We start from the raw sequence: 13,905 nt of genomic DNA, 5'->3' as shown, positions 1-13,905 counted from the left end.
ATTCAATAAATCACATGCAAATAGATGTTTCTATGTAATTATTAATACAAAGCAGCCAGTTTTGTAATAATATATACTGAATGCTGAAGAAGTCTTTTTCATTTATAAAATTTGAGGCCAGCTGTAGGAGTGAGATTGACTATAGGGAGCATGAGGGGAACTCTATCTGGTGATGGAAATATTCTGTCTTGGTTTGGGTGTTAGTTACTCTAGGTATACTCTTGTTAAAACTAATCAAATTATACATTTCACTGTATATAATGTTTACCTCAATATTTTTTTAATGAAAAAATTAGAGGTGACTGAATGGGGCCTAGTAGTCAAGTCTTTGTCCTATAGCATTTGAGGTATTTCCAAAGAGAGACTCTAGCTGAGCATCCACAGTGGGCTCTGATGGTATTGCTGAAAAAGAGTGCTTCAGTTCAGTGATATTCTTTGCTAGTAACAGTTATCAGTCCCCTGTGGCTTCCTGTATGCTAACACCCTTGTGGCTGCTACTGAAATTCGTTTTTAGATGGGTTTTTCAGCAGAGTTTCCTGGGTTCTGTCCAGGAGATTCCAGAAAAGTACCCTTTTCCACCCTCCCAAGTGGTACAGTAATTTGTAACCCGGGAATGGGTCTGTCTCTTAAGTATTGCCATTGCAGGATGGGGTGTAGAACCTAACTCTCAGTGCCTTAGTTTGTCCTGTTAGTCTAGCTGCTGATCTTCCCCCACCCCACTGCTTGCAGATTTTTTCCCTTGGCTCTTTTTCAGGAGCAGGGGCAGCAGCTGGGCCTTCCACATCCTGGCACGAGTAAGGCTAAGAGTGCCTGATGTCTAAATTGGTGCCAGTCACGAGCTGTGAATCCCAAGTAGAGCACTCTCTTCCTCAGTCAGATTGGGCTTCTTACTCTAGTACCAGATTATGCCTCTGCCCAGCTCAGCTCACAGCTATTGTTCAGAGACCACAGACTTAAGGGGAACTGGAGTTTAGTTTTCTCAAGCCTGTTCTTCACTTAGCCAAAGTCTGGTCTTGGCGAGAGCTGACTAATTAGGTCTTGTGTTTAAAGGTACATAGGTTGAGGACCCAGAACAGACTGTGGAAGTAATTCTCTGATTGCCACACCTTACTGAGCTAAAACTCCTCTACGTGAATCAAACGCTTAGAAGATTGCTAACCTTTCACTCTTAGTTGCTCCTTTGAAAATTTCTCCTATGATAATTCTGTTAGATCTAAGTGAATTACCATTGTGCTGTTAAAATTGCATTTTCAAAAATATACTCACGTAATATACTCACATGCTACAACATTCAAAAGGTGCAAAAAGACCCACAGTGAGAAGTCTTCCTTTCATCCCAGGCAGATGAATTAACTATATTACTCAGTTCAGTTCAGTTGCTCAGTCATGTCTGACTCTGTGACCCCACAGACTGCAGCACGCCAGGCTTCGCTGCCCATCACCAACTCCTGGAGTTTACTCAAACTCATGTCCATTGAGTCGGTGATGCCATCCAACCATCTCATCTTCTGTCATCCCCTTCTCCTCCTGCCCCCAATCCCTCCCAGCATCAGGGTCTTTTCCAATGAGTCAACTCTTCGCGTGAGGTGGCCAAAGTACTGGAGTTTCAGTTTCAGCATCAGTCCTTCCAATGAACACCCAGGTCTGATCTCCTTTAGGATGGACTGGTTGGATCTCCTTGCAGCCCAAGGGACTCTCAAGAGTTCTTCAACACCACAGTTCAAAAGCATCAGTTTTTCGGTGCTCAGCTTTCTTTACAGTCCAGCTCTCACATCCATACAAGACTACTGGAAAAACCCTAGCTTTGATTAGACGGATCTTTGTTGGCGAAGTAATGTCTCTGCTTTTTAATTTGCTGTCTAGGTTGATCATAATTTTTCTTCCAAGGAGCAAGTGTCTTTTAATTACATGGCTGCAGTCACCATCTGCCGTGATTTTGGAGCCCAAAAAAATAGAGTCTGTCACTGTTTCCACTGTTTCCCCATCTATTTGCCATGAAGTGATAGGACCAGATGCCATAATCCTAGTTTTATGAATGTTGAGCTTGAAGCCAAGGTTTTCACTGTCATCTTTCACTTTCATGAAGAGGCTCTTTAGTTCTTCTTCTTTATCTGCCGTAAGAGTGGTGTCATCTGCATATCTGAGGTTATTGGTATTTCTCCGGCAGTCTTGATTCCAGCTTGTGCTTCATCCAGTCCAGCATTTCTCATGATGTACTCCACATAGAAGTTAAATAAGCAGGGTGACTATACAGCCTTGACATACTCCTTTCCCGATTTAGAACTAGTCTGAATTACTCATGTATGATATATCCTCACTAAAGGGAGCCTCTTGATGAAAATGAAAGAGGAGAGTGAAAAATTGGCTTAAAGCTCAACGTTCAGAAAACTAAGATCATGGCATCCGGTCCATCACTTCATGGCACATAGATGGGGAAACAGTGGAAACAGTGGCTGACTTTATAGTTTTGGGCTCCAAAATCACTGCAGATGGTGATTGCAGCCATGAAATTAAAAGACGCTTACTCCTTGGAAGGAAAGTTACGACCAACCTAGACAGCATATTAAAAAGCAGAGACATTACTTTGTCAACAAAGGTCCGTTTAGTCAAGGCTATGTAGTAGTCATGCGTGGATATGAGAGTTCGACTATAAAGAAAGCTGAGCACCGAAGAATTAATGCTTCTGAACTGTGGTGTTGGAGAAGGCTCTTGAGAGTCCTTTGGACTGCAAGGAGATCCAACCAGTCCATCCTAAAGGAGATCAGTCCTGGGTGTTCATTGGAAGGACTGATGCTGAAGCTGAAACTCCCAGTACTTTGGCTACCTCACGCGAAGAGCTGACTCCTCTGAAAAGACCCTGATGCTGGGAAGGATTGAGGGCAGGAGGAGAAGGGGACAACAGAAGATGAGATGGTTGGATGGCATCACCGACTCAATGGACATGGGTTTGGGCGGGCTCCAGGAGATAGTGATGGACAGGGAGGCCTGGCGTGCTGTGGTTCATGGGGTCTCAGAGTCAGACACAACTCAGCGACTGAACTGAACTGAAAGGGGGCATGAAGGGCAAGCCAATGTGTTCGAAAAACAATATTTTGTCTGGAAACTATTTCAGGCTGAAGGCAAAACTGTCCATAAATACTGTGCTCTGTTTATGAATTTGTTTCTCACAGAGGTTGACAATTCCAAAAGTAATTTATAGCTACACTAGGGTTGAAAAGAATAAAAAATGCTAGATAATGGGAACCAAGTTTCTCACTGTCCAAGAAACAAATTATAAATAAGCAAGGGGGAAGGTTAGAATGGACCCTGGGGTACTATATTAGAGTGGAGACTCTAGTATAATCTTCTATTTAGTTTGATATATATGGATAGGTACAGAAATAATATGTGTATACACGTAAGTTAGAATACGTACATATATTTCCCAGCTCTCTCTGCCAAGAAGGGCCTAAAAGCAGTGATATCACAATAGCAATGAGTACAGCTACTTCCATATCTTGGTTTTTAATACCATTCTCCAGTAAAAGGAGCCAGGACTTCTTGGGGCAAAGGCTGATTCAAGGGTTGGGGCAGGGAAATTACAACATGAACCTTTAGTATTTTGTAGTGCCAAAAGGTAAGAAAGCACTTTAAAAAAATAAAAGGATAGGGTATGTCAAAGGGACGCTGGTGCCAACCAGTGTAAAAAAACTCCTGGTTGCTAAAGATAGAAAATTGAGCAACAAAATAGCCTAGTATTGGATTATAACCCAAGGCATAAAATATGCATGAGCCTATGCTGATATAAATAACTAAATAAATGAAGGGAAGAGGTGAATCTTCCTTAGAATAACTCCTAATAAGATAGATAAATACTGCTTCTTCTAAGAAATGGAGCTTAATCTCCCCTTTGTCCTAAGTCACTAAGTGTGGACTCTGGACTTAGTGACTCCCTTCCAAAGGAAAGAATCCGGGAAAAGGAACAATAATAGCTGTATGTGTGGTGCAGAGACCTGCTGGCACTACCTTAACCAAGTGGTCAGAGTTAAAATCACCAGTGATAAGTCGTGTTGATATATTGTACCTGTGATAGGATGTGATGAGAAAGGCACTTTACCTCTATGCTATTATTCCTACCCCAAATCCATAACCCCAGGATAAACATGAGAAAAACAAAAAAAAAATCATCAAATGACATTTTATGAAAATATTGATACTTTTTAAAAATACCAAAGTCATGAAAAACAAGGAAGATTGAGGGATTCATTATGGCTATTTGCAATGTGATATCCTTAATTGGATCCTGAAACAGAAAGATTACATTGGTGGAAAAATTGGTAAAATCTGATAAAGTCTAGAGTTTAATTAAAAGTAATATACAAATGCTCACCTCTCTTTAGTTCAGTTCAGTTCAGTCGCTCAGTTGTGTCCGACTCTTTGCAACCCCATGAATGAATCGAAGCACACCAGGCCTCCCTGTCCATCACCAACTTCCGGAGTTTACTCAAACTCATGTCCATTGAGTCGGTGATGCCGTCCAGCTATCTCATCCTCTGTCGTCCCCTTCTCCTGCCCCTAGTCCCTCCCAGCATCAGGGTCTTTTTCAATGAGTCAACTCTTCGCATGAGGGGGCCAAAGTATTGGAGTTTCAGCTTCAGCATCAGTCCTTCCAATGAACACCCAGGACTGATCTCCTTTAGGATGGACTGGTTGGATCTCCTTGCAGTCCAAGGGACTCTCAAAAGTCTTCTCCAACACCACAGTTCAAAATCATCTCTCTTAGTTTTGACAAATGTACTATGTAAGATGTGAACATTCAGGGAAACTGGGCAAGGAGTATATAGGAACTCTGTACTACCCTTACAACCTTTTTTCTTTTTTTTAATTTATTTTTATTAGTTGGAGGCCTTTTTTCTTTAAACCTAAAATTATTCCAAAGTAAAACCTTTTTTTAAGTCTACCTCTCAACCCCATTGGATTGCAAGCAGATCAAATCAGTCAATCCTAAAGGAAATCAACCTTGAATATTCATTGGAAGGACTGATGCTGAAGCTGAAGCTCCAGTACTTCAGCCACGTGATGCAAAGAGTTTATTCACTGGAAAAGACCCTGATGCTAGGAAAGATTGAAGGCAGAAGGAGAAGGGGATGTCAGAGGATGAGATGGTTAGATAGCATCACCGACTCAATGGAAATGAATTTGAGCAAACTCTGGGAGATTGTGAAGGACAGGGAATCCTGGCGTGCTGTAGACTATGGGCTCATAAAGAGTTGTACAGGACTTATTGACTGAACACACACACTGTCATTCCCCTAGCTGTCAGTCTCCTTCCCTGGAGGCAATCAGTGTTACTAACTCCTTTTTTCTTCTAGAGATGAAAATATAAATAAATACAAATAGAAATAATTCCCCTTTCCTTTAAAAACAATGCTATGCGCATAATATATATTAATACTATTTATGTACAAAGAATTCCAAAGTTCCAAAGAATAGCAAGGAGAGATAAGAAAGCCTTCCTCAGTGATCAATGCAAAGAAATAGAGGAAAACAACAGAATGGGAAAGACTAGAGATCTCTTCAGAAAATTAGAGATACCAAGGGAACATTTCATGCAAGGATGGGCTCGATAAAGGACAGAAATGGTATGGACCTAACAGAAGCAGAAGACAATAAGAAGAGGTGGCAAGAATACACAGAAACTGTACAAAAAAGATCTTCACGACCCAGATAATCACAATGGTGTGATCAGTCACCTAGAGCCAGACATCCTGGAGTGTGAAGTCAAATGGACCTTAGAAAGCATCACTATGAACAAAGCCAGTGGATGTGATGGAATTCCAGTTCAGCTATTTCAGATCCTGAAAGATGATGCTGTGAAACTGCTGCACTCAGTATGCCAGCAAATTTGGAAAACTCAGCAGTGGCCACAGGACGGGAAAAGGTCAGTTTTCATTCCAATCCCAAAGAAAGGCAATGCCAAAGAATGCTCAAACTACCGCACAACTGCACTCATCTCACATGCTAGTAAAGTAATGCTCAAAATTATCCAAGCCAGGCTTCAGCAATCCGTGAACCGTGAACTTCCAGATGTTCAAGCTGGTTTTAGAAAAGGCAGAGGAACCAGAGATCAAATTGCCAACATCTGCTGGATCATCGAAAAAGCAAGAGAGTTCCAGAAAAACATCTATTTCTGCTTTATTGACTATGCCAAAGCCTTCGACTGTGTGAATCACAATCAACTGTGGAAAATTCTGAAAGAGATGGGAATACCAGACCACCTGACCTGCCTCTTGAGAAACCTGTATGCAGGTCAGGAAGCAACAGTTAGAACTGAACATGGAACAACAGACTGGTTCCAAATGGGAAAAGGAGTACGTCAAGGCTGTATATTGTCACCCTGCTTATTTAACTTATATGCAGAGTACATCATGAGAAATGCTGGGCTGGAGGAAGCACAAGCTGGAATCAAGATTGCTGGGAGAAATATCAATAACCTCAGATATGCAGATGACACCACCATTATGGCAGAAAGTGAAGAAGAACTAAAGAACCTCTTGATGAAAGTGAAAGAGGAGAGTGAAAAATTGGCTTAAAACTCAACATTCAGAAAACTAAGATGATGGCATCCAGTCCCATCACTTCATGGCACATAGATGGGGAAACAGTGGAAACAGTAGCTGACTTTATTTTTTTGGGTCTCCAAAATCACTGCAGATGGTGATTGCAGCCATGAAATTAAAAGATGCTTACTCCTTGGAAGGAAAGTTATGACCAACCTAGACAGCATATTAAAAAGTAGAGACATTACTTTACCAACAAAGATCCATCTAGTCAAGGCTATGGTTTTTCCAATGGTCATGTATGGATGTGAGAGTTGGACTATAAAGAAAGCTGCGAGCCGAAGAATTGATGCTTTTGAACTGTGATGTTGGAGAAGGCTCATGAGAGTCCCTTGGACTGCAAGGAAATCCAACCAGTCCATCCTAAAGGAGACCAGTCCTGGGTGTTCATTGGAAGGACTGATGTTGAAGCTGAAACTCCAATACTTTGGCCCCCTCATGCGAAGAGTTGACTCATTGAAAAAGTGCAATCATGCTGGGAGGGATTGGGGGCAGGAGGAGAAGGGGACAACAGAGGATGAGATGGCTGGATGGCATCACCGACTTTGATGGACATGAATTTGAGTGAGCTCCGGGAGTTGGTGACAGATAGGGAGACCTGACGTGCTGCGATTCATGGGGTCACAAAGAGTCGGACACAACTGAGCGACTGAACTGAACTGATGTTCTGCTTTTAAATCTTGTTCCATTATTAGTGTAAACATACAGGTTTCTCAGCCTTTTTTCAATTTCTTTTCCTAAGTTACCTACAGAGAATTCCATTGTATGGGTGTACCTTAACTAATTTAATTGGTTTCTTATCATTGATGGCCATTTGTTATTTACAGTCATTTGCTATTATAAACTACTCTGAAGAGAAAATTTGTACATGCATTATTTTGCACTTTCAAAAGTACATAGGGTAAATTTTGAGAAGATTCCCTGGGTTAAAGCATATATAGTGATACATTTGTAACTTAAAAGATACTCTCAAATTGCTTTTCCTAGGGACTTCACTGGTGATCCAGTGGTTAAGACTCTGTGCTTCCAAAGCAGGGGGCACAGGTTCAAACCTTGCTCAGGGCATTAAGATCCCTCATGCCAAGTGAATGGGCCAAGAAAGAAAATGCCCTCTATAAAAAGGCTGTACCAACTTATATGGCACCTACAGTGTTTGAGTGCCTTATTTCTGCCTACCATCACCAAACATAAGAGTTATGCAAAATGTTTGATCTTTGCTAGTCTGTTTGCGTTCGTGTTTTTAATATGGTTGAGCATCTTCCGGTCTTGCCCATTTTTAAGTTGGTTGTTGGTCTTTTTCTCATTGATTTTCTCATTGATTTGTAGAAGCTCTTTTTATATTGGTAAAATAGCCTTTTGTTATAAGAATTGCGTATATTTTTTCCTAGTTTGTCTTACAATTTTTTCTTGCCTTGCTGAAAATCCAGTTTGTTTTTTTTTAATGTAGCTAATTTTAATTAATCTTTTCTATTATGGTTAAAGTAGAACTTTATATTATACTCAGAAATGTTCTCCTGTTTTTTTCTTTAATCCATTTGAAATTTACTTTGGTGAAAAATTCAGTGCCATTGGTTTTTTGTTTTTGTTCTTTTCCCCCAAATATCCAATCATTGCAACATCATTTATTGAATAGTCTCTGTTCTTCTTTAATTGAAATAATGATTTTTAAAATCATATTCTCATGTATTTGTGTCTCTTTCTGGATTTTCTGTTCCATTTTTGTACCATTGATTTCCTTGACTATGAATTCATACTCAGTTCAGTTCAGTCACTCAGTCATGTCCAATTCTTTGCAACCCCGTGAACCGCAGCACGCCAGACCTCCCTGTCCATCACCAACTCCCAGAGTCTACCCAAACCCATGTCCATCGAGTTGGTGATGCCATCCAGCCATCTCATCCTCTGTCGTCCCCTTCTCCTCCTGCCCTCAATCTTTCCCAGCATCAGGGTCTTTTCCACTCATACTACACTGTTATTTTTTGTTTGTACTTTTATTATGGAGAATATAAAGTATATTCAGAAGTATACAGTACTTTAATTATTATAAAATTGATTTATAAAAATCTTTTACTTTCTGGAAGAACCGCCTTTCCTCCCTCATTACTCTTTTTTAGAATTTGCCTGTCTAATTATGTATTATTTTTTGCACGTTAACTTTCTTACTTGTGCTTTAAAGTTTTCACCATTCAGATATTCACATTTTTTGTTAAGTTTATACTGAGGTATTTCTCTCTTCTAAATTTTATTTGTTGCTATTACTACTTTTTTCCTTTATATAATTTTATGGGCTAGTGTACATATATATGTGAAAGTTCTTAATTTCATATTAATTTTGTACCTTGCCGCCCTAATCAATTATTTTGTCTCTAATATTTTTTCATGTATTTCCCTTGGATTTTTCTAGGTAAACAATCAGGTTACCTACAAATGATATGTTTACTTTCTTTTCAGTTTTTATACTTGGAGCTGCATATTTGAAGTATTACAGAAATGCCTCTAGTGTAGGAGGGACTCTTGGCAAGCACAGTGGACCCCAAGGTGTAAACCCTAGGATAGGCAGAAACATTAATAATAGAGACATTAAACCCTAGGATGGAGTTTCTTGTTTTTATTGTTGTTGTTTCATGTTTCTTTTTTTTCTTTCCTCTAGACGTGAAATCTGGAAGCTATACAGTGTTGCAAGTGGTGGAAGCCCTTGGGTAAGAGATCTGCTCTAGAACAACCCTCATCAGCCCTGGCAGTACACTCTGAAAACAGTTCTTTTGTCCTCAGTTTCTTCCACTGTAGCCCAGTACCGTCCTCCCCCTTCCATGTTAGTACCTCAGGCTAAGCCTATATTTCTCTTGAAAAAAGTTTCATGCCAACTGATTGAGACCCCTGAAGAGGTGTTGGGAACACAGCCTGTGGGCCACAGTAGCTCTTGGGTCAGCCCACAGGTTTAGGTGAAGGTGGGTGGTTGAAAGCCATCAAATGTTACGCTTCTTTAGCCCCACCCTCCCGCATGGCATCCTAGTCAGCCTGCATCTGACTCATACCCACTGTGAGCCCAGCCTAAGAGGCTGACCTGGCACCGGATTCCCCGCTGTAGGAAAAGCCTTGGGACAACAGCTGAATGACCACTGTTAAAACCAGATATTCCAAGCTCCAGAGGGGGCAAGTGCTTGTAGTCTAATGCCTGCTCTCCTCATATTTTGTACGTGGAAGACCATTTAAATTGGAAAGTCTTAGTAGCAAAGGTTGTTAACTGTCATAGCTAGCGTGTCTTCTAAAACAGAGAAAAATTGGGGAGAAGATGGGAGAGTAGGTCACTATTATGCATTTCTCCCATATGTTGTTGTGGCCTTGGTGGTCCATTTTTTAAAGTAACAGCTTTATTGAGATATAATTTCCCTATCATAAATTCACCATTTTAAAGTGTGTATTAAAAAATAAAAAATAAAGTGTGTATTCACAGATTTGTGCAACCGTTAGTTACCACAGTCAATTTTAGGACATTTTCATCACCCCAAAAAGAAACCCCTACACCTATTAACAGTCAGTCCCCATTCTTTTCTCTTCCTTGCACCTGGTAACCACTAATCTACTTTGCTTCTGTGGATTTACAGATGCTGAAAATTTCAGATAAATGGAATACAATAATACATAATCTTTATGATTGGCTTCTTTGATTTAGAATAATGTTTTCAAGATTCATTCCTGTTGTAGCATGTATCAGTACTTCTTTGCTTGCTGAATAATATTCTGTTATATGGATATACCACAGTTTGTTTACCCATTCATCAGTTGAGGGATATCTGAGTTGTTGTCACATTTTGACTATTCTGAATAATGCTTCTATGAGCATCTGTGTGCCTTGGTCGATTTTTAAATGCACAGTTCTCTGCTTCTGAGTGGGGCCCTTTCTGTAAGTTCCTATCCCAGGGATCCTGTCAAGACTGATCTTTTTTGCTCCAGTTCCTCTAGCTATAGATACTCCTGAGAACAATGCAGGAGATGAGGGTTCGATCCCTGGGTTGGGAAGATCCCCTGGAGGAGGAAATGAGGAAATGGCAACAGTATTCTTGCCTGTAAAATTCCATGGACAGAGGAGCCTAGCGGGCTACAGTCCATGGGGTAGCAAAGAGTCGGACACGACTGGACGACTGAGCTCAGCATAGGTACTCTTATCCTTGAGGTTTCCTTAAGGTACCCTGGCCAGCTCTCCTTCAGAAGTCTGCTGCCTCCTTCATTTGCTTAGATTCCTTGTGGTATGTTTAAATGTAATCTCTGTGATTTGTTTTGAAGATAAATCGCCTTGTTGTTGCTTCAGCCTGGGTCCTCCCATATCAATAATCCTAAATCGTTAAAGCCTTTATTCTGACCATCTTACTTTGTAAACTTCCAGTTATAAAGACTGGTCCCTAAGACTATAAAGGTTGCTTTAATAGTGATATATTTATTCTTCTCCTGTTTTGGTAGAAGCTGCCAGTCATCTTGAGCCCTGTGGGTAACTGCTAAGCTCTCTTTCAGAGGAATGTCACAGTTTTATCACTGAGGAGAAAGAGTAAGCCCCACACCCAGTCAGTGTCTGGAGACAGACACTTCTGTTGGCTGTGGTGTCACATATGCCCGTGATGACACCTCCAGGCCAACCTGGGGTTTGGCCTTTATTATTGTTTGTAATGTTAAGCGCCTCCAGAGCACCTTCCTGGGCCGGCTTCCATACCTAGGGGGTGAGTGTGACTAACTGCAAAATGTTTACTTCAGAAGTTTTAACTGGACAATATCAGGCTTTCTATCTTACTCTCCCCCAGGTCTTCTCTAGAGAATCCAGAACCCCGGACTCGGGCACGAGGAATCCAGCTTTTGTCACAGGTGCTCCTCCAGTGCCACTGCTTGCTCCTGGAGAAGGAAGGTACTGGGCGGTGTGCTGAGCCAAGGCGGTCCTTGTCTGCCAGGCCAGCTTTACAGAGCGGGAGTGAGGGAGGGACATAGGTATCTGCGAACTCCTAACTCAGGGTCTTCACACTTCACTAGTGTATGTGGCAGAGAAGATAAGAATTGAGACACAAGACACATAGATTTCAAATGTAGCCTTTGACAGTTCTTTTTTTTCCCCCAGTATGTCTTCTCCTGTCTGTAAAGTGGACAAAGTAGTGTTTCATAGGTGGAGCAGAAAAGTAATGAAATACCAAAATGCTTTGAAGTCCTGAGGAAAAAAGCCCACAACTTATTTATCTTCCATAGCAGGGGTAGGCAAACTACAGCCTGTTTTTATAAACAAAATTTTATTAGCATATAGCCTTGTCCATTTATTTACCTGCTATTTGTGCTGCGTTTATGTTACAGTGGCCCAGCCGAGTAGTTGTGACATGCTGTGTCCTACACACCTAACAGATTTGCCACATGGCCCTGCGAGAAAACTTACCAACCCAAGTTCTGTAGAAAGGCAGTTCTCAGGTTGAGAATGGGTTTGATTGTGACCTCTGTGTGAATGGATAACCCAAGATGTTCACCTGTTTTCTTGACAGATAAGGAAGGAACCCCCCAAATGGGAGGGCTTGGGACATATGTCTGGGTGAAGGAGACAATTTGTAGTGAAGCCCAAGCAGGAATAGCCCTTAGAAACTTCGGGAACAAGCAATGCCTGTGGGCCCTTCTCCAGCCTATGGAAACTAATGACTGAATTTCTGGTCTGTTCAGTGGTCCACCTGATCCTGTTCTATGAGAACCGGCTGAAGGACCATCATCTTGTGATCCCGTCTGTCCTGCAGGGTTTGAGGGCACTTGTGAGTTCTCCTTTTCTGTATTACATACCATCTTTACAGAAACCTATTTCCAGTGAATTCTCTCCTTCCCCTTAGAGGGTAAGACTTCAGGTACTTTAAAGCAGATGCCTAGATATGGGACTAAACTAGTCTCAGCCAGCTCCACTTCTGTTTTTAGTCTGGAGAGTAAAAGTGTCCTTTGGGGACTGGAATTCAGAGTCAACCTGGAAGGAGCTGCAGAGATCTAATCAGCTTGAGAAAAGGGACCATGTTTCTCACTGTCAGCATCTCGTCCCCAGTCTGAATGTTGTAATTCCCACTGTAGTTAGATAGGCCTGTTTTAGGCTTGAAGGCTACCCTAAAATTTCCAGAATTCCCTCTGTGCTCACACTTCTCTTCTCCCCCAGAGCCTATGTGCGGCCCTGCCCCCTGGGCTGGCAGTCTCTGTGCTTAAAGCCATCTTCCAGGAGGTCCACGTACAGGTGAGTGATAACAGTCACCTCGGTATTTTCTGTCTTTCTGCCCTTGACATAACTAGAATAAGATGTCAAAAAAAAAAAAAAAAATTGCCTTCTAAGAGTTCTGAACTCTTCCAGGCCTTTGACCATATTTGCATGCTGTCCCTTGCTCCTATATAAGGAGAGGGAGGCATGCAATTACATCTGACCTGTGTCCTCTTACACCTAAAGAAAGTGAGGCACAAAGGAGACAGGTTTTGGTTATTGGTTCCACTGCTAGACTACTGGGCCATAGCCATACCTTTTCTCTGCGTCTCCTCTGAGGTTCATCTTATTCTGGTATGAAGAGAATTACCCAGTTAGAGACGGTGAAGCAAGAAGTAGTTTTGTCAGCTGAGGTAGTCTTTGGGCACTTTACTTACTTCCTGTCTCTCCTACTAAGTCCCTGCCACAGGTGGACCGACACACAGTCTATAGTATCATCACCAACTTCATGCGAACCCGGGAAGAAGGTAAGAGGCAGGACTTCTGAGAAACCTAAAAAGTAAACACAGCTTTTCTCCCCTCTTTACCAGGACTGATGTTAGCCCAGGATGATATAAAAGAGCCAGTACTCTGAAAGGAAGATAAAGGGGAACTGAGAGTCACTCACTCCCCAGTAAAGAAAGGATGGAGTTTGAGCTGAGGTGTTAAATTCCTACCTCCATAACCATTATATATTGTTGCACATCTTCTCTTCACTGAGAACTCCCTTGGAATAGGAAAACAGAATTGGCCGGCTCTGGGAGGCATGAAGGGGGAGGCAGTGATAGAGGGAAAACACAGGCCAGAAGAAAGCCCCGCTTTCTATCTTGTGGGACAGTAGTGACCTTGTTCTCTCCTCCCCAGAGCTGAAGGGCCTAGGAGCTGATTTCACCTTTGGGTTCATCCAGGTGATGGATGGGGAAAAGGATCCCCGTAATCTTCTGGTGGCCTTCCGCATCGTCTATGACCTCATCTCCAGAGACTATAGCCTGGGTACGTCCTTGTAGTTTTGGATTAGCTAGTTGGGGCTTGTCAGATGAAAGGCTTATAAGTCCTCATTCTTTCTCTGTTGCCTTT

General features: G+C 41.7%; 1 protein-coding gene across 6 annotated transcripts in view; it reads left to right on the top strand.

Moving 5' to 3' along the window:
• The window catches only part of MMS19 (MMS19 homolog, cytosolic iron-sulfur assembly component), a 36,464-nt gene that overhangs the window by 5,622 nt on the left and 16,937 nt on the right, over positions 1–13,905 (top strand). For 4 of the 6 annotated variants that reach the window (XM_065923023.1, XM_065923021.1, XM_065923022.1 and 1 more), the window contains exons 2-7: positions 9,250–9,298; positions 11,393–11,493; positions 12,282–12,367; positions 12,754–12,828; positions 13,247–13,316; positions 13,693–13,821. In XM_065923023.1, the coding sequence (XP_065779095.1) occupies positions 9,250–9,298; positions 11,393–11,493; positions 12,282–12,367; positions 12,754–12,828; positions 13,247–13,316; positions 13,693–13,821 (510 nt within the window). Of the gene's footprint in view, positions 1–9,249; positions 9,299–11,392; positions 11,494–11,739; positions 12,039–12,281; positions 12,368–12,753; positions 12,829–13,246; positions 13,317–13,692; positions 13,822–13,905 lie in introns of those variants that run through there. The other 2 variants (XM_065923024.1, XM_065923025.1) reach the window with 2 other exon arrangements.

This window comes from Muntiacus reevesi, chromosome 2 (assembly GCF_963930625.1).
Source record: "Muntiacus reevesi chromosome 2, mMunRee1.1, whole genome shotgun sequence".
Classification (NCBI taxonomy): domain Eukaryota; kingdom Metazoa; phylum Chordata; class Mammalia; order Artiodactyla; family Cervidae; genus Muntiacus; species Muntiacus reevesi.
This window is presented reverse-complemented; position numbering and strand designations above follow the sequence as displayed.